Source organism: Sipha flava, unplaced genomic scaffold (assembly GCF_003268045.1).
Source record: "Sipha flava isolate LNK unplaced genomic scaffold, YSA_version1 66_pilon_pilon, whole genome shotgun sequence".
NCBI lineage: Eukaryota > Metazoa > Arthropoda > Insecta > Hemiptera > Aphididae > Sipha > Sipha flava.
Genome location: NW_020273606.1, coordinates 1,898,107 through 1,924,047, shown reverse-complemented (window position 1 = coordinate 1,924,047; position 25,941 = coordinate 1,898,107). Strand labels below are relative to the sequence as shown.

The following is a 25,941-nucleotide window of genomic DNA, read 5'->3' as shown; positions in this document are numbered from 1 at the left end:
TTGTTTTTAAGGTTCAACTACATAAGTGTTATCTTAAATTTAAATTTTATGAATACCTATATAATAGGTATGAAATATATGTACAAATATACTCACTTAATTAGTAATTTTTAAGTTCAGAATTTGTTTTCCCTAATGTCTTTGGTAATTTTTTATTGGTTGAATCTTCAAGTTCTCTATCTTGATAATAATGTGGAGCAACTTCGAGCAGCCATTTACTCTCAATTTCTGTCACTTGTCTCATGAATTCTTTAGTTGTAAACACTAACTCGTGGTATAAAACCCATCGAGGAAGTTCTTCAAATAAGCTACTATTTGGATGTATCATAACAGTTTGATTATGTTTAACAGTGCGATAATGTCCTTTTGATAATCTTGCAATATGATAAAAATAACCAGCTGTTATAGCCTACAAAAATTAAATATTACAATTTTGTAGATATTTTAAAAAATTAATGTTTTACTTTTCGAATATTAACAGTTTCAGTTGGATTTGAAACAATCTCCATTTCTACACGTTGCATTAATCCGACCAATTGATCTCTAACATCACGAGCTCTACGCATTGATCTATGTTGAATATAATTTTCATAACACCAATTTGTACTAAAGTCAGTATTAGCCCATTGATTATAAATGTTTAACAAAGCTAAATGATCACCACCATGAACAAAAAAATTTTTACGAGCTGTATCGGCTAAGACAAGTTTATCTTTGGGTCTGTAAAATATAGCACTATTTACACTTAACATTGCAGCTATGGAAGCGATCTCTTCAGAACATTTATATCTGAAAAATAAAAATATGTATTATACGCAGAAAAAAGTATTTAATTATAGTTAAAAAATGGAATTTACTGGTTCTAGTAAATATACATAAAAAAAATCCCAGAACTCTAAGTAGGTACTGTAATGATATTATACAATGAGGAATTTATTACTTCTCTAACTAAATTAAAATTATAAGTGACTGTTACTGTTAGAAATTAGTACTGATTTTACATAAGATAATGTGAAATTTACTTAATACAACTTTTATTATTATTATTATTATATTATATAAACACATGTGTATAATTTTTATAAGCTTAGCTTACTTTTCAGAAGCTAACAGCATTTTGGCCATTAGTGGGTCTAATGGAAATTCAGCCATACGACGTCCTAATTTAGTCAATTCACCTTTATGATTCAATGCACCCAATGCATAAAGCTGTTCTAAAGCTAGCACCTATAAAAATAGGTAGGTTAAGCAACTATTTTCGGTTATTAATAAGTTAATTTACTGACTAGTGTTTCATGTGGAGGAGGATCCAAGAAATCAAAATGTATTAAATCATTAATACCAAGAGCCTTAAGCATTAACACGGCATTACCCAAATTAATTCTCTGTATTTCTGGAACGGTATTATCATCTAGTTCACTCTTATAAGCCCATGCTGTGTATAGACGGAAACATTTACCAGCAGCCACTCGACCAGCCCGCCCAGCTCTTTGATTAGCACTAGCCTAAATAGTTGACATAGAATACATAATTAAAAAAAAATAAAAAATAAATATTTATTTATTAAATATTTCATATTTATTAAAATATTTAACAAAAACTAACTTTTGATATTGGAACTACTACTAAAGATTCCATTCCAGTACGAGAATTGAAATTATTTTGCTTACAGAAACCTGGATCAATAACATAAATTATATTATCAATTGTTAAAGATGTTTCTGCTATATTTGTGGCCAAAACTACCTATAACATTTTAAAATAATTTTTTTATTTCATATACCAACTAAATTTTTTTTAAATTACTTTTCTAGCATTGGGAGGCGTAGGCTCAAAAATTTTAGCTTGCATATCTGTTGGTAAATTACTATAAACTGGTAGTATAATTAGTTCTTTAATTTGAGATCCAAGTCTACGGACACGTTCTTGTAAGAGTTCATTACAAGTTTCAATTTCTTCTTGTCCAGTTAAAAAGACTAATATATCTCCAAGGGGCTGTGTTACATGTATTTGTAGTATAGATACGACACAGGCATCAATGTAATCAGCTTCTGGTGCTTTTGTATAGTATATATCGACAGGAAAACGCCTTCCTAGTATATACAAACAAAAAATATTACAAATAAATACGAACATAGAAAATTAAAAAATATTTACCAGGTATTCTAAATATAGGAGCATCATCAAAGAACTCAGAAAATTTTTGTGCATCTAAAGTGGCACTAGAAATTAACAGCTTTAAATCTGGTCTGAAACGTATTACATCTTTCACTAAACCAAATAGAATATCTGTGTGCAATGTACGTTCATGAGCTTCATCAACAATCATCACACTATAAGACTGTAAATCAGGTTCTGACAAAAATTCTCTATGCAATGTTCCATCAGTCATATATTTAATTATTGTACGCTCTGAAGTGCAATCTTCAAAACGTATACTATAACCAACCTAAAAATGGTATGATTTTAATCATTTTATTTTTATAAATACTTGAGATATAAATTATATTACTTCATTTCCAAGTTTAACAGACATTTCTTCGGCAACTCGAGCTGCAACAGACATTGCAGCAACTCTTCTTGGTTGTGTACATCCAATTCTTTTATCATTATCAGTGAAACCAGCTTCGTATAAATACTGTGGAATTTGTGTAGTCTTTCCAGAACCAGTCTCACCTTCAATGATAAGTATCTAAGTAAAACAAAAGTGATTTAGATTATTCAATATAATTTAATGCTTTAAATGAAATTAATTAAACAATTAAAACTATTACTTGATGGTCTTTGATAGCTTGTATTAAATCTTTTTTGAATTTATAAATTGGTAAACTTTTTTTTGTTTCTTCGATGTTAAGTTTTTTACGTTGTTTTTCGGTAATTTCTGGTTTTTCCTAAAATAATTAAATTTAAAAAAAAGTTAAACGAATATTTATAAATCTTAAGTAATTATAAAGAAATATACATCATCTGTTCCAGGTATATTAGCAGTTTGGATAAATTCTATTTGATTATCGATTAATAATTCATACTGTTCTTTTTCTTGTTGTTTTTTGGCACCAAATTTATAAACACCACTAGACATTTGTTCTTCTTCCCATTTTTGTTGTTCTGTAGTTGAAGTTTTTTCCACCTCCATTTCATATTGCATCTGATCAACTTTGATATCTTGTGGCATATGGTAGCGTTGAATATTTTCAAGTTCTCTAGCTTTTTCATGTTCTTTTGCAAGGACTAATAACTTCTTTTTGTGTTCACGTTCAATAAGTTCACGCTGTGTTAAGCTGCATAAATATTAAAATAACATAAGATAACTCTACTTTATATTAAACAGAAATTTAAAACCTACTCTTCAGCATCAAATAAATATTCATCATCTATGATGTCAGCTTCAAGTTCAGTAACTTTATCTTCTTTTCTTTTTTCAAGATATTTACGACGTGATTCGATCCGGAGTCTAGGTATGACCGTTTCTTTTTCACGTTCATTTTCTAATTTTAATCTTTTTGCTGCTTCTTCATAAGCTTTTTTATCTAGATAAAAATGAATATGTATAATATAAAATATATTGTAGTGAAAAAAAATATCAAGATGTATTGAATAAAAATGTATTGTTGTTTATAGAATGTCAACATCATTAAATCAAGATGAATACTTCTGTTTAACTGATACAATATATATATAAATATTTTTGGAATTCGTTGGTATTATGTTGTTGATTGTTGAAATAGTACATAGCAATGTTTAAAAAAAAAAATATTTATAGTACATTACCAGAACGAGGAATAGCAACATTACGCGTTCTATCTTTGTCTTTTCTCTTCAGCCTTTCGGCAAATTTATCACGCTCCCTGCGATCATCTTCGCTGTCACTAGAAGCCATCGTTAAATTAAATGTATATCAAACAATAAATTAAATAAATAGTTTAGGTAGAAATAATTTGTATTCGATTTGAAAAACTAAAACGTATGTTATCACAATATAATGTTTACACGGTGTTATCTTTAAATATTGTCGAAAATACATTTCAGCGGTTAATAAAAACTTTCTAGGTTATATTATAAGCAATATATTATGTGATAATGTTGATGTCGCGCGCGTAACTATTTGAACTAAAAACCATTCAAATATCCATCACCGAGACGGTAACTATTACTATCGATTATTTTTGTGTGATCGTGTAAATTATATTTCAGATACATAGTTTTCTGTGTTTAATGATCAACTATTTTTTTCACATTTGCATACAGGTAAGTGGTACTAGATATATTAATTTTTGTTCATATTTTCTTTCGTTGTTTACGTTTCAACATTCGGACTTCAAACTGTACATAATTAATTTGTGTATTGAGCTTATACCGTTTTCCTCGATAAATAAAATATAGTGTTTATAAAAAAATTTTCTATTAAAAAATTATTCCCAGACAGAATTTAAATGTACGGCATACAGAGCCGTCTTTGACTATATAGAGACCCTTGGCATACAAAGTCTAATGACTCTTTTAGTAGCAAAATTACGATTATTAACCCACATTAATTATTGATTTCCAAATCATAACAAATATTTGGAATTTGAAACGGTATTTTTAACCTTTAAATCAATATTTAGGTTTAAAAATACCGTTTCAAATTCTAAATTCTTGTTATAATTTGGAAATGAGTAAGTAATATGAAAATAATAAAATAAAATAATTAATATTTATGGAATATATAAAACAAGTAACTTATATTGTATAATCAAAATTCGTTGAAATACCCGATTTCGTCAGTTTATTTTTTAACACTAATAAAACTTTTTGCAACTTTTCTGTAAAAATTATTTAATTAGCGTCAAAGAATACCCAATGAAAAATGTTGTACACAGTTTTCTTTATAATTCTGTAAAGACTAATGGAATAATGAACGACTAAATAATTGGTGCCGTGTTAAAACTCGAAATTGGTTAAATTTTTTTGTAATTGTTGTAGGTTTTCCTCATTTATTTGAAAAACTGTTGTGAAATTCAAAAAATGACCTAAATTAGAATAGCAACTAAACCATTTTTTATCAGAAACCTTCCATGATTGTAATAATTTTAACAACCCTTCTGGACGAAATCGTGTACATAGACACAAAAAAAAAAAGAAACACACATCATGATAATACATGTAATAATGTATAATAAAAGTCTAAAAGAAAAGTGAAAATAATTAAAATTATATTTTACACTGACCAGTTATTAATATTAATTACAAAATACTGAAAACAAATGTGATTAATAAAATAGGTGTATCTTTCCTTTTACCAAATGTCTCATTTGATATTTTAAAATTAAAAAATTGACGATATGGTTAGATTAGGTAAAATATAATTTCTTTATAGAATCATTTAAAATAGTTTTATTTTCCTGAAATTCTGGAAAAAATTAGAGCCAATAGATATAAATTATTAGTTACCTACTATATATATTAAATGATTAACTCAATAGTCATTAAAATATCCTTATAAAGGCTTCAATCATTAAAAATTCTATGTATATGTAGATAGTTGATTTTACATTATTTTTCTATAAACTAGTTTTTAAAAAAAAAAATTATTTAAATTTAAAAATGTAGGAAACAAAAATCTTATGTTTTTAATATACTATATAGACCCAGTTTTAATTTAAGTTTCAATATTTTTTTAACAAATTCAACGAAGATATTGGAATTTTTTTTAAATGTCCTGGTAAATTGACAAAATCTATTCTCAGTGTAATTCTTTGACGGTTCGTTCCATGAAAAAGAAAACAAAAAAGGTTTTTAAATTTCAAAAAAAAATCTTTTCACTTGTTCCCAATCATGTATTATATATATAATATGTATATGTATTATATATACAATATACATCGTATAATGCTTAGACGTTTCAATACTTAATTGTTTAGTATTTGTTTGCTGGCTTGTACATAATGAGAAATGAATATTCAAATAGCAAGTTCCTATGACATTTTTTTTGAATATCCTTAATAACGACGTACATTCATATTGTTCGTTATGCATTACTGGTTAACTAACGTGACGTGGAAAATATATTTGTTTCATTAAGATTATTTATATTAGGTCTCATTAGTATAATGATATATGTTGTGTATATAAAGCACTGAAATTGTATATTGTTACTAGGTAGCCAGATAGGTATCAATATTTCAAGGTGGTCCAGATAATTTAAAGTTAAAACTGTATCACACTCAATTTTCAAATAAATAATTATTCAAATACGATGTATTAGTACGTATTAAAATAATTGTTTTATGAGCATAACAAATAACGTATTCAACAAAATTATGAAATTGTGTTCAATTATATTTTGAAAATATTAAGATTCTATAACATTTAGATGGAAAAAGAAAACTTCATTTCAATTATTTTTTTTATAAATATCTGTAAAATGTTTGTGGGGTTAGTTATTTTTTACATTTATAAAAATTACTCTTTCAGTAGAAATGTTTTCATTTTCGCATTTTTAAAAAAATGAAAGTAAGAAAATTACAAAAGAAAAAAAAAATTGAAAAATTATGATTTTTATTATTAAATTTAATAATTTATAATTCAAATAATGATTTTAAACTTAAATTAAAATTTATAGTTGAAAAATACTGGGTATTGTGTCGGATCAAGTTAATAAATTTTGTTAAAAATTTTTTTTTTTTTATACTTTGACAATATTAAAAGTATATTAGTTAAAAAAGAGACTCTAGCCGTTTAATAATTTCTTCATCTATTTTATTACTATACGTGAAATGGTTAAACAATAGTTATGCCTTAAAAAGTTATTGTTCAATAATATAAAAATATATAGAGAGCATAATATAATACAAGTAAAAATGATAAGTATACTATAGCTTGATATTTCGTTCATTAAAACTTGGTCATACTATATTATAATATAAATTAATAAATAAAAAATATATTACCTTTATTAATATTAGAACGTGCATAGAAATAAATTAAACTTATGTTGTAATTAAATTATAAATAAATACTTATTGAAATGATTGTGATTTTAAAATAACATAGTAAATTTCAATTGACAAATATTTAAATCAAATCTGCTATTATCTGAGTATTAAACTGTATACTTATATCTGCAAGTATATACCTATGTCTGGAAATATTTCTAGCATTTTTGAATTTTATTACATTTTCTGAATTATAGTCCTTTAATTGCAATTATTAATAAATTATTTAAATTGTATTATATTTTTATTTAATTTATTTTTATTAAATTTTTATTTAAATCAAACACTTTGGGCCAAGTATATACATTTAATTCAAGGCAGACTAAATACTTCTATCTGCGACTGTTATTGATTAACGTCACAGGCCCATTATCATTTTAAAATATACACAAAATAAGTGGACAACAGTATTTGACGTTTAAAGACGCATGCCTTCCATGTAAAGTAAAAAAATAAATAATTAAATAAAATAAAAATAAATTAATTCTTATAGGCCGTCATCGTCTACTAGGATCCATTCCTTTTTCAATCATAGACACCATCCTAACATACTTACAATAAGTTAGTTATTTTTATTCTAAAAAATATATATAACAAAACAACGTTTGCTGGGTCAGCTAGTATATATATATATATATAAATGTTATATTTGGTATTTCTAGTAAATTTATAATAGTTTGATACTTATTTAGAAATAATACAAATATTTAAATATTTTTTTTTATTATTTACTATACCTATATTTTCAAAAATCATAAACCTTATTTAATATATAAATTACAAAGTCCAAGAATTATAAATTTATTTATTACAATTAAAAAATATATTCTGGTTAATTGATGTAGATATATAAAAATAATTTATAATTTCGATAAAAAACGTCTTGATATGAAATATTAAACTAAAATAAAATAATACTTAAAAAATTGTTAGGAATAAGTTAAATAAGCAAATAATGTAATTCTTAATTCGTAAAAAATTTAAAAGAAATTTAATGGTTTAATTATTATATTTGTTTTATACGAGTTTGATGTTGAATATTGAACATTTGCTAAATGAATAGTAGTATTTAATAAAAATTACAACTGTTGATATTATTTCTAGGATTTGTTTAAAAAATAATTAATAATAATTATGTTTAGTCTTTTTTTGTTTTTTTTATAATAAAATAATAAATAGTAAAAATTTGAGTAGATAATCTGCAAGAATTAAACGATTTTAGGATACCCAAAAGGAGAAGTATTCAAAAACAGTCTCTAAAAATACTATACATATTTTTATAGCTACATACATGTATATATATATACATACATGTACAGATATATAAATTTTAATTTAAAAAATTCAAAACGTTTAAAGAACTTCAAACTATTGTAAAATACTATATTCTGCTTTGAAATACAATCTTCTTGATTTATAACAACTTGACAAAGCATCTATACAGTATATTGATGAGCATATGTATAACTAAAGGCGAAAAATTTAAAGGAAATACTTAGGTACCCTTCACATGAAATTACATAATATATTAATGACAAAGAAATTACGGCACTCGCGATGTTTAATAATTCATTAGACAAAATGGTAAGTGATACCGCATCAACTTCTCGATCATACATTAAATGTTAGTAATTCCATTAAAACCAAAACAAGGAAATAACAACTTCTTATAAAAATTTATTGATAAAGTGGAGATGAACATATAATATAAAATCAAATTCGGATAAAATAATTTTCTATTTCTCCTTGAATCATTATTTCTCTAATATTTCAATATAATATTAAGTAAAACGAAAAACCTGCTATCCACAAAACTAAGAGAACATTTGGCAAAAAAAAAGAAACAATTTTTATTGAGTGATTCAAAGTTATATATTTAAAAACAAGTATTGAGTATCAGAACAATAACTATAAATTTTACAAATAAATAGTATTTATGTGCTTGCGTATTTTTGGACACAACAATTATTGAATTTAAAATTGGTTGGAAATGAAGTGTCAATTATTTAATATAATATTTTTATTTTAATAGCTATAAAAAAGTTTTACATTTAAAAAATGTTAACAAAAAGTATGGATATTAAAATCTATAATATGATCTATGGTATAAACTATAAATTACGAACTTCACGCATATGTACGTTATTATGTTAACAACTATTAAATATAATTCTATATAAATTACGTATAAATATGTGTAATAATGATTCAAAAATTATAAATTAGTTACTGCGTTTTATTTACATTACTAGCATTTAAAAGTATGTTTAACCTTAATACGATAAATGTTGATAATATGATTTAGCCATTTACAGAAACCATTAAATTATTTTATAAAGCTAATGATATCTTGACTTACAATATACTTACAATATATTTATTTACTTTTCTGTTCACATCCAGTGAAATTGTTATTCAGTGTGAAAGTAATACTAAACATTAATCAACTATAATATAGCTTAGCTTCATTTTTAAATTCTACTTCATACTTGAAAACATTGTCCAATATATGTTTCAAATCAATATAATGTCTTCAACGTTTTTACCGATTGAGTGTAAACATTAACGTTTATGTATAATAGTATAGATTATATATAATAAGTTCATAGAGAATAAATTTAATTTAATTTTTTAAATTTTACTCTGTATATTTAAAATAATGTATGTCACTTTTAAATATTGAAATTTACAGATATGGTCTTTAGTGTCCGTAAATAATATAATTATTTATAGGTAGGTATATAATATTTTGCACTGTATTTTAAAAATTTGTTTACCTAAAACAGTTATTATACGTCAATTCCCTTTACTTGTTAGATATTTTGATTTTTTGAGAGGATCGAAAACTTAATGTTACATATGTTTTTGCTATAAACTTTTTCAATTTTTATTAGATTCATAATTTCATTATATAAAATTTTAAACAAGTAGTTTTCACTTTAAAGTTTAAACTAATAGCTTATAAAATAAATGCTGAAAACAATTTTGAAATTATTCTACAAGTGTGACTTATTTTTATATTTATTATGCTTGTTTTATAAAATTAATATAAAATTATTAAATTTTAACAAATTTTTGTTTAGTTTTTCGTTAATTTTGGATAAAATATTGAAAATAACCTTACTTAAATAGGTACCGTTATAATTGAGTTATATTTTGAAAATTTGTTAATAAGATTTATAATCAAGAATAATGATTACGAAAAAATAAATATTACATTGCAACTCCCTCCTCCAGCAATTAAAAATATTGATGATAAAGGGTGTCAAATAAATATTTAATTATATAGTAATTATAAATTATTGATAGTAATTATAATAAATAGTAATTATAATATATTAATAATATTATAATAGTTTCATAGCAGTCTTGATGAGTTAATTTATTTAAAAAAACCACAGGTTTAATTTGTTCCTTTTTAAATTTTGAAATACTTAATCACTTTATTCACATATATTAATTGTTTGCGCCCAAATTTAATATAGGCATTGCGATTTCAATTACAATAATATAAGTATAATACATGCCATAGCAATACATTCATAGTATTCCTAATACTGGATTACGTGTATATTATACACTGTATAAGTATCGCCGTTTATATGTATAAAATACATGTTGATAATCATATAATATTTGATCAGCACACGTACATTTATAATATGAACTTTATACTGTGTTGGAAATACCTTCGACGACATAAAAATATTATCTAAATGCAAATGAACACGAACAAGTATGAAAATTTCGTTTAAACCATAATGTATCGTATGGACAACCTAACCCGCGTATAACTTACTGTGTAATGATAATGGGGAGCGAGTATTTTCATTATAAACATTTTGTTGACAAAGGGAGTTCCACGACAATGGGACAATTGTGAATATATGACACGCTTGGATGTATGTATACATTTTTTAACAATTAACAATGACAAGAGACCCTAATGAATCTATATTCTCACAAAATACTAAATAGTGTACTTGGCTCTTGTTTTAACCCTATAATATATACAACGTAATACATATATTTGTTCGTTTAGGTACATATATACGTATTGCTATAGTAAGATTTCATAACGGTTGTTCTGAACCGACTGTGTATGCAAACGATACAATCGTTAGTTATTTGGAAAATGTTTGCTTTTATCCACCATGAGAAAAAAACAATACTTATTTGCCTATATTTATCCGGTCTGGTTTTAAATGTTTTATTCGAGAGCACTCATTGGTTATTAATCTTTAACTCTTTAATTTTTTTCCTGTATATTATTTTAATCAATACTCGTATATACGATGACGTTAATAATTAAACAATATTCAAACAATTTACATTCGATACTACCTATACTAAATGATTTATTTTATATTATTGTTATAATAATACATGATGTTTTGATGTAAATTTACTATTCAGCAGGTGGCTAGTAATTACTTATTTATATGGTCGGAAATATCAATGTTTCATTAGATGTGGTAGTTCTGTTGACAATAACAACAACATCAAATATATTTAAACATATTAGTATTTTATTCTTGATTCATAAAATATAATACAATTTTTTTAAAGAAACTCTATAACTTACTTTTGATATAAATTAATAATAAATTATTAAATATTTGCAATATTATTAATAGGCATTACAATAATTACTTTAGCATCTAATTAATATTGAATGATAAACGTAACGCAGTTTAATATATTCATTAAACAGGGGACCTTTGAATATATAAACTATACAATTTTTGTACAAATTAAAAATAACTTACTGCTTCCATGACACATTCTGCTACAAGAACCTCAACCAAATTTAAAGAATTTGATGCGTATGGAACAAAAACAGCAAATTTACATTTTTCTTTTATTCTGGCTTGTATACCAGCATATTGTTTATATTTTTACATTCAACATTTTATCTAAACTTTATCCACTTCTCATGTCATTTGATGACGAAAATAGCAATTTTTCTTTTCATTGATAGTATTCCCTTATTTTTATAAAAAGCTAATTTTAATACTTTGAATTCGATATTTACTTATAATAAAATTTAAAATAAAATAATATAAAATCATAATATTTTGTAAATAAAATGTTATGTTTGTAAATTTGGAACATTTAATCCCTAGGTGCCAACTTAAGTCCTTTGGGCCCTTATTTTAGATGACACTGACCATATTGTGCCCAGTGGGGTATTTTGAAGTTATTCTTGGTTTGAGTTTAAATTTTTTTTTTGTGTTTTTATTAAATAAATAAATGAATGTATATATTATTTACATATACGCAATAGATATAGTTTCCAAAATATTGTATACTTATATGTTCTTAAATAAATAACTTAAATAATAAAATAATAAAAAATTAGTAAATGGTAAATACTTGTAAATAATATATAAATAAATATACAAATAAACAAGTTAATGTTTAGCTTGGAGTATTATTATATTTGTAAAGTACGACCGGTTTCAAATTAAAAATTCGTCGTTATGTATACTATGAACAGTCAATAAAGTCGCGATTTTATTGACTTTGTTTACACCCGATGATGAATTTTTGATTCAAAACCGACCGTACTGTATAGTAGAGTATAGTATTTAAAACTATTTGTTTATTTATTTATATATTGAATAATTTAAATTGCATAATATCCAGTTATATTTATTTATTTTATATTTTTCGTGTATTCGATATAAATTGAGATTTGTTGTGGGAAACGAAACGATACACAATAACGATACAAATTTTTTTGGAATTCCTTATTACTTATATCTGTAATCCAACTTAATAAACATTGATCTTTTATTTGTATGCGATAAAAAAATGATTAAATATTCATAATAAATGAATATTGTATTGAATTATTGTTACAATAACAATAATAATTTTGTATTTATGGCAAATGAAAATTAAAATACAATAAAAATTATATTTTTCTGCTACGATCTTGAAGCAAACGTCTTCATCAATAACGTTCAATTTTTTATTTTTTCAACTCAATTTCTATCGAAATCATCGCAAGACTACTCTAAGCCACGTTTAGGACATGATGCTTCTTAAACAATTTTTGATTAATTTTAGACTTTAGAATAGCTTTTCGACACTTTCTACGATAACCAGTAATATAAGAAACAAGTAAAATACCTTTAACAAGTTAGAAAAATTACTCCTATAATGTATTTTCCACATTTATTAATATTAGTCTAAACACTTTCGTGTTGTCATTGGATAATCCGTATACACGTTCAGTAATCATTAATCAGTATACTTTGTATTATTTCAATTTTCCATGATTTTATTTACTTGACATTTTTTTAAACGGTACTGAATTTTATTGCGAGGCCCCTTTAGCGATGATACCCGCGGAAAATTTCGCCTTCAATCATATGTAGTTCCGCCTATGACCATAGGTATATATTTCTTTTGTTTGATTTTCATAATAACTAATTTTTATACTCATAGTGTGTCCGATACCAAAAATAGTATTTTTTTTATAAAGATACACAAATTCGTCAGTAATTTACGTTTAGTAAGCAAAATTATAAGCTGGAATAAAAATTTTTGATTAAGCATTGCAAATTTCGGTATGAAACCCCTATATAGCTCAAAATATACATAGTTGAAATGTGTTTTTAAACACTTGTACAATTAAATGTAAAAAAATAGTGTGTGTCATATACGTGTCTATAGTATTTACACATATATACCATTTATGTAGTTGTTTACTTTGGTTTTTGGCCAACTTAAACTTTCGAAACGAAATTACTATAGTGTACACGGAAAATATACAACAGTTATAATATGTTTTATTGATATCAACGGTAATAATTAGTAAAATGTTAGAAGTACAACATATCATATTATATAATACGTTCTGGCTGGTGTGTTGTTTTTTTCTCATCGGCATGATACTATATACGGTAAATGTACACTAAGTCTGTAAATCTCACAAACAAAACGTAATCGAATGTAAAGTTCAAATGTCATGAGTATATATGATAGTGTTTGTTACCTACTTGGTGGCACAACACTATTTAACATTAATAATGTGCGAATCAATCTGTTATCAATTATTCAAATGCGTATTTTATATATATACATAATATTGTCAATGATATGCGAGAGCAGTATTCCAGTTCAGATGAAGCGAATTAGAAGTATTTTTATCGTCTCGTTCCCCTTAATAAATAAAAAAATTACTACGGATTCGATTTGTTAAGTATTATTTCCGATTTATCGTGATAAATCCTGTCTCATTGGAGTATCGAACCCGACGATGAAATATCTATACAATTCTTCACCGTAATGTAAAAAAGGACGGGAGAATGATCTGTAAGTGCATTCAGGTGTATTATCGCTCGTTTACAAGACAAACTACCGAACAAATCGCTTCAAACCGTTCAAAGTAAAGCAATTTAATGATGTCGTTGATGTATGCGTGATTCAGCCAAAAGTACGAAAGTTCTGTGCAGATAGATGTATCAAATTGGTTCCGTAGAGGTGAAAAAATGAAGAGGTAATGTTTAAATAAGTAGATTTGAGCTATTCGAAAACATTTATCGCGAGGTGGTCATTCGTCATCTTTTGTTCCGCTGCTTTGCAAACACAAAATTAGATTTTATTCAAACATACAGGTTTATGAAAAATATAAAATATAATATATTATTATTCGAATAACTGTGTTTTCAAATGTTCTGTCTACGTATTAAATAATAATAATTATACATAGATAATTAATCTTTGAGACGAATGAATATTTTAATACTCAACTTACTAGCATGCATGCTAAAGTATAAACGTTTTTATACACGGTAGATATAATACGTACATTAGAAATATAACCTAAAGTTTAACTTATGAACTCTGGAGTAAGCCAAAACTTCTAAGAAACCTTAGGTAAAATTGATAATGAAAAAAAATTGTATTCAAGCATTTATTTACACATCAATGAAACGATAATTTTTATTCATCAATTTATATTTTAATTTAACAAAAATTAAATCATTATACTTTTTTTCTGATAAAAAATATAAGTATTTCAAATTAAGTCCATTTTCATGTAAGCTAAACACTAATTGAGTAGGTACTTATTCTAATAATGGCACTGGCGAATTGATCTTGAGCCAACTTGGCAGTCTGAAAAAAAAAGAATTAATAATTTAGTATTCGCCAAACCCACATATTATCAACAAGCAAATCCAATCTTATCCAATCAAATTAAAATCATCCATTCTACAATGTACATAATTCACTTATTATAATAATTGTATTTTAGAGAAAATGTAATATGTTACTGTGATACTGAAAATCTTTGCACTGTTTAGTTTCCTCAAATGTAGTATTTGAAATATTTATATGGCTTACCGAGTTGTGTAGTTTCGATTATAATGATGGAGGGATAAACGTGTACAGTTAAATATTTATAATAACATTAACTGTATTTAATTTTTTTAGGAGGTAGGTGGATCATATACGTGTGTCACCTAACATTACAGGCCGAAATAAAGATAAATAGGCGTGGTGTATTTTTTTTTTTTTTTACGGCAAGCTGTTATAACTACCTCGGTAAATTATGAAAACGGTTCATTTCATTTTTATTTGTGGTTCTGGTAGTTTTTCGTTAACTCCTCAAGTACCATATATGTTTACTGTTTCACAAGGATGAAATATAGTGTGTACCGAAACGTAAAATATATTGATGTCGCAAAAGAAATTAGCTTCGTACGCAACGGCTCGGTTTGATTACAAGTAAAGATTGTTCTTAATTTTTATACAGATTATCATATAAGTGTTCATAATATTATTAATTTAAATTATTATTAGGTTAGATTAATACAATATTTATTATTAACGCAAATTAAAAAAAAACACGCTCTAAAGTATGTATAATGTATCTATATACTTCAAATTAACACATTATACTTATAAATTATTAACATAATTAGTTTCAATATTAATGCTAAAGGATATACATTTTAAAGTTTACATTTTCAATATTTTAGTATCTATGGTTGTAGATTTTCAAATATCTTCTTGAATTTTGTCGAAAAAAAATGGGTTTTAGTATTGATATTAATTTATACATTTTTTTACGGCTTAATAATATTTAAATTTATTTTTCATCTATTAGCTATAATAATTTTATACTATCTAAAATTTATAACATTTTTCCATACAAAGGTTACTATCAATATAATTTTGGCATGTGCTTTTAATGACATTTGAATTTGTTGCAAAAGTTTCCTGTAGATTCCTGAAATATTAAATTTTTTAATCATTATTTTCGGTTTAATGGATTTTATGATTTTACAGTTGATTAATATACACGATTAAAAAACATAGTATGTTAACTTATACCAACATTTTTATTCTTAATCCGTGTTAATTTTTTGAATCATAATTTGAAGGTTATTAATACTTTAAATTATCATTTAATATTATTTATTGTGCACTACACGTATATTTTCGTATCATATTCTTTGAATAATTATATGTCTTACGGTTATCAATTCGATGCGTGATAACATTGATAGATATAAATTGTATTTTGAGACATTTTGTTTAGGTAGCAATAAAAACACAAACTGATTTTCTTTTAACTTTTACAATAGATGTTTATATAAATATTTTCAATACCATTTTATTTTATTTGATAAGATTATTTTGTTCTTTTTTTCATCTAAGTAACTCAATTTTTGATCAAAAATCTTTTAGAAATTAGAAGTTGTTCTATTATTTTATTCATCAGGTTAGAGAATATTATAAAATACCTATTTTGTTTTGAATAATATAAAAATACTATTTAGAATTATTCAAACAAAAATTAAACTAAGTAAATAAACTAATATTTAATACAAAAAATTATAAAAAATTGTTGTGTTTTTATTTTAACTTAATATCAATATAAATTATACACAGAAAAAAAAACAGTGTTTACTAAAATTAATGAAAATAATAATATGCTTGTAATTTTTGAAATGTCACACTTTGTTTATCTTATACCTTGTATACCTTCTACATTCTAATCGATAATAATAAATTAAATAAAAAGACATACCTATAAATAAAATTAGATTATTTCGCAATTATTATATAAACGAAATATTCCTAACCTAGATACTAAGCATATTGAATGTTTTTGTATTTTAATAACGTATGCTAAAATTTTCAAATAAATATTTAGAATTTAAACCTCATTAAAATATGAATTACTGGTAGTTTCTACTTTTTTCAGATGTTTTCTAACTTTATTTAATTTTTAGTCAATATCTAGGTAATTAATTAAATAAAAATGATAACTGATTATATTATAATAATTTCCACCGTAGAAGTTGATATTTTAAATTTAACAATAAGTTGATAATTTTGTGGGTATTTATATCATAGAAAAAAAATACATTATACGTACTTTACTTTATTGTTTATATAAATAGAGAAAAAGTATAAGTGATTATTAAGTTAAATCTTCCAAGTAATTAAATAAATATTTATATTTTCCATTTAAATTGAGTACATAATTTATGAAAGTTGATTGATACAGTTTAAATATTAAAATTTTCGATGATTTAAGAAACTAAAAAAAATGTAATGACATTTTTTTAATTAAATTTTATTTAAAACAATTATTTTTGGTGAATAATGAATAAATAATTAGCGATCACTTAAACATGTGTGTTAAGATCACTTTTTCAAATAATTCCAAAATCAATTATACTTCTTATTTTGAATTCTTAATAATTTTTATTAAACAGCGTTAAATATATTTATTTAGTGCATTTCCTCGACCAAATTATGCTAATAATAATTATTCTATAATAAATAAATAATTCTACGTTATACTTTTATTTTATCATACTTTCAATAAATTATATTTAATCTTTCTATGGATTTAGTTGTAATCGACTAAATTCCTGTCTTCTAAATAGTTTTGATATATTTCATTCAGGATTTCTAATTTAATTTTTAAAAATGTAAAACAAGTAGGTACCCGTTTTATACTTGCATTGTCCCAAACACAAAAAAAACCGATGATCGATACCATCTCGATTTACGTAATTTTCAATATTTTACTAAATTATTTTTGTTAATGATACAATAAAAGTTCAAAATAATATTATTTTTATTCTTTCGGTGGTTTTTTTTTTCGTTATTTTGTTTTATACAGAATTCCATGCAAGATAAACATAATTCAAAAAGTATGTGTATTTTTCGTAAAACTTTAAATATAAAAAAATTCATTCGCAATAAATTTTAGATAATATTTTCACCTTTAAACTGTTGTTTAAGTAAATTTACTCAAATAGAAAAAGTTGAGAAACTATATCACTTAAATATGCAGTAGTGAATTTAGTATGTCAAATGTGTGTAAAAAAATAAGACAAATGAACTTCTTCTAAAAACATGTAAAATTAACGGTATTGAATATTATATGAATATTCAATATTATAATATGTATAATAATTGCATAATGTTCGTATAGGATATTGAGCTTAAGAAATTGTTCTAACTTCTCAGGCTTATAATGAGAAATGTTATTATTATTCTTAAACTATTACAAATTGTATCATTATATCTATATGATTATTATTGTTAATAATAGCAGTAATATTATCTCAGCCATTAACTATTGTTGTTGCAGCTTTAATAAATAAAAATATGAAAATATCAAATGTTCTAAAAATTGTAAATAAGCCTACAGAATTGCTGAATTCATTTGAAATAAGTATGGTATTTTAAATTTTAACATTATATAGTAAAATTTTAGCTGTAAGGTGTTCTTCGATGTACAATCTCTTTGATTTATATTTTTTATAATTACTTTTTAAGTGTTATTTAATTAATCATACAATTATAATGTACACTATATTTTAAGTATAGTATTAGTTATTATATTATTTTTATTATCTTGTTTATAGTTATTTAATCTCACAAAATGTATTTTATATTACAAATTTAGAATTTCATGCGAAAATTTGCTGTTTCCAAATACTAAAATAAACATTCGACGATTAAATAATATAGTCATCGATGGTTAGGCTTCATTATTATTTTGTTTAATTAATGTTTGCATAAAATATGCAAAGGACTAGTTCGAAAATAAATTAAGTTGGGACACTAAAAATTATCCATAATTAATTTTAATCTATCAAGCTATAAAGACTTAAACTATCAAGAGAGCTATCCGTCGACAGTATAATTTTTAACTACACTGTCATGGAGTTGCTCTCTTTATGGATATGTCTACATTCGTCTGAATTACTCTATATTTTAATCTAGTTTATAACTATAATTTAATTTTTTGAACGCAGTTTGATTCTTTTTTTTTTTTTTTATTTAAAAAATCTACTTTAACAATTAATTACAAATTGTAATGTTAAAATTATATTTACTTATCATCTATAATATAAATAAAATTAGTTTAATAATGTTAAAGTCTTAGGTACGGTTGTTTTATTATATTATAATATTTTAATTCGAAAATTTACCTATTATTACATTAATTTCATCAAAATATTATTGATGAAACTAAAGAAGAGAATAAAAATGATCTGATTGTTTTAACGTTCAGACCAAACGTTAATGTAAAAAATTGAAACATTATTTTTATTTAACTGTTAATAATGGAAAGGACATTCAAATATTAAATGTTGATAACTCCGGTTCGATTTTACAATAGACTATATATATAATGTATTTCCTTGTCATATAAATATATATTTTGTAGCCTTTTATTTTAGTTTTTATTGATAATTAAGAATTTGATTTTTATATGGACAGAACATCCTTTATAATTTGATGGATTATCTTAAAATAAATAAATAAATATAATTATAATCAATTATTTTAATTATTTTCAACTGAATTAAAATGTATGTATGTCAATTTATTATAATTAATTAACATACAATAATGACTATATAATAATTGTTATATATAATGTACAGTAATTATTATATTATTTAATATAAATTATTTGTAAGCAATTAAGAAATATAAAAATATAACTATGTATTTAGAGTGTTCATAATCCTGATCTTTTTATTATTGTATGAATATATAATCATTACTTACTAATATAAATACTGAAATCAAACAACATATATCTTAATCTTATGTTATGTTATTATATTACTATAGTCAGATTTTTATTTTACTTACATAGCGTACTATTAAATTAACATGTGATTGATTGGTATAGTTTATTTATTTTAAATCAAGCTAAAATTAGACATAAAATAAAATTAATTCGACGATTGAAGTTGGATGATAATACTGTTGCTTTTTTCCAGTGGCCTATCAACTTAATGAATCATCAAATACATAGTGTCCAACACAACTAAATCTTATGAAAGAGTGTATAATACGAATATGTTGTACACATTAAGTTTAATAATTGTATCTCATTAATAAATATTAAAACATATTGAATTATTAGATGTATGTAGTAATTTATTGATTACTTCATAGAAAACTTGTTCTTGGTTTAATAATATTTTTCACACAGGCAATATATTTTTTCAATGTCATAAATTTATTAATTTGTATTTTAAGTTTATTATTGTTTATGAGGTTTGTATGACTCATGACAATAACAATCGAGAAAATCTACTAACCCACGATCTTATTTTACAAAAGCTTTATATTTTTTTAGAACGATTTTCAAAAAAAACTTGTTCTTTAACATAAGTTATATATGTATATAAATATTTAATAATAATTACGACAAAGCAAACTTCATAATCTAAAAGTTATATCTATGTACAAAAACTTAGACCAATAAATCTATTTTTTTTAAAAATATCCAAGAATTTAGATACCAATTTATTTTTAGATAGGAAAATATTTTTTATAATATTTTTATAATTTTAGAAAATGTACATAAATATGGTTGCTTGGATAAGTGTTTTCGTTTTTAAAAAATTCTCCTAGTTTAAATTTAAGCTAAACGTTAACGAAAAATCAAATTTATATTATGTAGTACCTTAGTATTGTAAACATGATTAAAACATTTAATTATTTATGTATTTTTATTTTAGGTATAAAAATATTTTACATTGTCAAAAACAGTTACAAATAGTACATATATTTATTATGTAAATATTTACATATTAATTTATACAGTTAGATTTTTTTATTTGTTAGTATTATATTATATCGAAAATAGGTGGTGCTGTAAAAGTATTATTGTTGTATAGTATTATATTGGAACAGACTTACGCCCAAACAAATATGCATCTCTCGTACTGACATATTTCTTTTAAACAATAGGCATATGTTCACACATTCATATTATTGCAAAATTATTGAAAAACCTGAACTAACGCCCTTTTGGATGGTTGTCAACTATAGTAACGTCAGAATGAACACAGGTGCTGTTCCTAAAAACAAATAAATGAAAACAAAATGATTAAGTTTAATGAAAAAATTAAACTTTTCCTCATAATTATAGATAATAGAATACTGGATAAAAACAAAAATACTAACTACACAAGGGTCTTTATTTTATAAAAAAAAAAAGTTAAATAGATAATTTACGAGTGAGATATGAAACTAATTTTAACTTTAATAAATTACTTCATCATTTTTACATAATTTTTATTTTCATATTTTATGACATAATTACTGACGCCTTCTATGTTATACCTACTATTATATTGGTGTATTCAGGATTTCTTCAAGGAGAGATATATTATTATTTTTTTTCCTCCCTCTTCTTAGAAGACAATAGGTAATAAATATTATACATTTTTAATTATTACTATAACTTATCTACAATCATATTAATATAAATATATAATATTTTTAATAATTAAATAGAAAAAAATTTAAATAAAATTAAAAATTATTACATAGTCAGCACTCGTGAATTAATTATTTAATTAATTATTAATTATTTGTTTATTTATTTATACATTGATATTTTCAATCTTATTTTAAATAAATGAAGTAAAACACGGGATTTTTTTTTAAAAAAAAGAAGGTAGAGATGTATTTCCCTAATCCTCCCCTAAATATACCACTCTACTAATAATATATGGATGGTTCTTTAAATATTATTATTTTATATTAATATATATGTATACAGTAGTGTTTCCGTAGAACATACTACATATACGTCTAATACTTAAAACATTATTTTCAAAAATTCACAAGTATACTACGTATACTTTCAAGTCTCATGCACTTCGCGAAGTATTAAATGTAATTAGTTTTATAAGTTTCAATTTTAGCCTTATTTTATAATAGACATTTAGTTTTCTCTCGGACGATTAGTTTATTACTTTGAAGTAACTATTAACAATATTCCTTATGTTTACAATGGTATCAATTTATTAAATAATTTTAATTTATATTTTTGTAAAAAAATAAAAATGTATAGGTACCTACATTTCAATTATTTCTTAATACTTAGAATCCTTTCCCACCATCAACGTCTAAATCATAAAAATGTCCATATTCAGACATTAGTTGGCGTAGTATACTCTCAACAATATTGATGGGAGCATTATTATATATATAACCAATACGAAAAATACAAAGGAACTTTATAGGACAATAGCTTATGTGATGTATAAATTCATTCTCCGTGGAAAATGTTTGTTGCATTGATAATGCGGATTGCGGGTCTATCTAAAATATAAAATAGGATTTCTCTTAAAATTCGAATAATATTCAACCATTGTATATAAATAAAACATTATACTTGTTGAAACCAATTATGAGCTTATAATACTCATAATAAAAAAATTAATAAATAAATTAAGATTTTTCAATTATACATATAGATAATATTATAACATAACATTATAAATAATCCAATTAGAAGAAAAAACGAAAATAATCTAAAAAAAATATAAAATTATAAGAAAAAATATACTTTTTTTTAAAGAAAACGTATTTTTAATTTTATTCTAAGTAAGAAATAACATTATTCGCTGGTGTAAAACCTACAACGGGGCAGAGTTTTTCATATTTACTAAACCGTTAGAAGAAAAAAAGCAAACGCCTAAAAGATGTTAACTCAATATAGTTTCCATCACAAGTTATCACTCATCGCCGATGCCCTTCACTGCATATCAAATGCACTTATGTATGTGTCACATACCGATGTCCTATAGTCACCGACGTGGAGAAACTCCATAATGCATACATGATTGAGAATACATTTATTCTTTTACGATTTCACATATATCTACAAAATCACTTTAACCTCGAAGTATAAGGATGCCTGTATTAAACATGTCCTCTCTCTTGATTTTCCGCTTAATCCATCTTGTTCACGGCAAAATGACTATTTTTTACCGTTAAATGAAAACTGATAGTATAATACGAGTACATTGTGTAAAAAAAAAAAAGAATAACAATATAATATCATATTAATCATAGTACTTAGGCTCGCAAATGCATTTGTTGTATAGATTACAATGGATTGCAAATAAAAATTACGTAACCTTAAAGCAGTTACAGTTTTAGTTATAATGTTATCTGTGTAAACGGTTGTAAGTCTGAAGTTATAAATATTCTTATTCAGCGACCAACACAAAAAATTTAGTGCAAGTGAACTATACTTGGCAGTTTTGTATTTTTTTATATAAACCTGAAACTAATGTGTATAAATGTAAAATTACATCAAAAATGAGAATTATTTCGTTTTTTTTGTTGCACTATACTAGTGTACTACAGAAATATTGAATAATATTATAATAATTAGAATAAGAATGTTATTAGAATTTTTTATGTAACACTCTTAATTATCTAGTATTTGGAAAAAAAAATGTAAAATCATTTAAATAAATGAAAAAAAAAAATTTCAAACCATAAATTGCATTAGGTTAGACTTGCTATTCGTCCCAGTTTGACCGGTACACTTCCTGCATTAAAGGTATTTCCCGGTGTCCCGACCGATTATTTAGTTTGCTTTGGTTAGTAGAAGTTGACAGAAAATAACATTGTATTATTTAATAGTAAATCATAGAATAATATTGTACATTATATTATATTATGGTTATCTAATCGACATGGTTATATACAATAATAATGTATTTTTGTACTATCTAGTAAATATTTAAATTACAAAATTATATACTTATTTTTGTTTCTATATGAACATCGTCGTTTATCATTTTATAAAAAATGTAATTACATTAACAAAGTTTTCCTTGAAATTGATATACAAATTTCAAAATTAAGACTAAAAAAAATGTGTAGTCATTTGTGGTACCTAACATCAAAAGTAACATTTTAATCATTTTTTGATAACAATGTATCACTGAAAATAAAGGCAAAAATGGTTAAAGCAGTGAAGACTTTTAATATCAAATCAGAATACAAAAAACGAATAATTTTATAATCAAATAAAATATACGATTATGTTAATAAAGATATCGATAATTTTGTATCAGTCCAATCTAGGATTTTTTTTTTATAGATTCGCGGTATAATGTTAAACTTTTTAGATTTAGATCCGAAATTGTGGAACGAAAATGGAAAATATAAAAAAAGAAAAATAATTAGTAAATAATTATAGTTAATGATATTACGGAGTGAGGAGTGAAATTAATAGAAGATTATAGCAAGTTAATAACTAAAAGCGAAAACCAGAAGCAATATTTACTGTACTGCAAGTAGTGAGCGAGTATTGTCGGTGATTCCCAGATTGTAAAAAAAAACTACCTTGTCCAACAACTTTTAAATAACTGAAAGAAATCAACTATGTAAAAAAAATTAAAGAAATTATAATAATAATTGCTTTTATATAATTTTTCTTATGAAATAATAATTAATAGATAATAATAATAATAGATTTATAAGACATTCTATAAACTGTATTATATTAAAACGTGCATTATTAATGAAACTCTTGAATTAACTTTATAACATTTTAGATAAATTAAATTTTTTCACGTTAACCCGACTGTTACAATAAAAAATTCAATCCAATGAAATTTATGCTAATTATCTTTTTTTTAGTAAATCAAATTCTTTATCAATTGTATACATGATATTTTGTCGTATCATCAACCATTATTTTAATATATTTAAATAACTAAAAAATCGTTTTTTTTTTAATAAATAAAATATTCGATATTTTATCATTTTTCTTGGGAAATAATAGATTTATAAGAAATTGTATGAATATGTTTTTTATTAAAAATATAAATATCTATAATATATATGTTTTACACATTTTTAAGATAAATGCAATATTTTTTTGAATATTTTCAAAAAATGACAAAACAACCCTTTTTCGCTAATATTTAACGCTCTTGAGGCACGTGAATGGGGTGAGTAATCATGATCAAATTTCACCCGAATTACTTTCTTATAGTAATGAACAAAATTAGGGGGTGAGAAATCAAAAATATTAAAAAAAAATGTCTTCATCTATAGTTAAGATTCATACTAAGGTACCTCCTACAGTGAACGTTTTGAAAAGTTTAATTCTAGGGAAAGTATTTTTTACTGTTAAATTAGTATTATTAAAAAAAACTAAATACATAGGTACCTTTATAAAATATACATTTTTATTATATTTTACATTTTTAAGTATGACAAGTATCTATAAGTTTCAAACAATTTCAAATGTAACTTTGAATTCAAACTAACATTTTAATTTAATATATGATAAATAAATGTTGATAATGTACGTATTATTATAAGGTAAAACATACTTGTAAAGCTGTAAACTGTAAATTACAAAATGTTTTTGTAAAATAGTTCAAGATGTCGATTTCTGTTTATGTAGTACAAATGTACGATGTCACAAATCGCTGTGATAATATTACGAATTGGTAATACGTATTATAATAATATGCACTATGCACAAACGTATAGCAGCGAACACGGACAGACAGCAAATAAAATGTACAATTTAAAAATAATTTATAATAATTAATGTCATAGCCTACAATATTTAGTGTTGTTGTTTGGCGGGCTTGCGCGGCGATAAGCGAACAGCGACCGCGGCTGA

General features: G+C 23.8%; 1 protein-coding gene and 1 long non-coding RNA gene across 2 annotated transcripts; both read right to left on the bottom strand.

Moving 5' to 3' along the window:
* On the bottom strand, positions 1-3,956 carry LOC112691734 (pre-mRNA-splicing factor ATP-dependent RNA helicase DHX16; the record flags this gene model as incomplete). The annotated part of the gene is given in 12 exon segments (XM_025566107.1): positions 1-409; positions 465-789; positions 1,097-1,227; positions 1,287-1,505; positions 1,606-1,746; positions 1,807-2,093; positions 2,158-2,449; positions 2,513-2,692; positions 2,775-2,891; positions 2,963-3,281; positions 3,347-3,530; positions 3,772-3,956. Coding segments are annotated over 12 exon segments (2,613 nt in total). The 5' UTR covers positions 3,881-3,956.
* An 11,022-nt stretch (positions 3,957-14,978) lies between these two features.
* On the bottom strand, positions 14,979-25,824 carry LOC112691775. Its single transcript, XR_003149347.1, has 3 exons — positions 25,643-25,824; positions 21,189-21,349; positions 14,979-15,107 (listed from the first exon to the last, which is right to left on the bottom strand). It is a non-coding gene; the product is annotated as an uncharacterized LOC112691775 (long non-coding RNA).
* Positions 25,825-25,941: the final 117 nt, after the last annotated feature.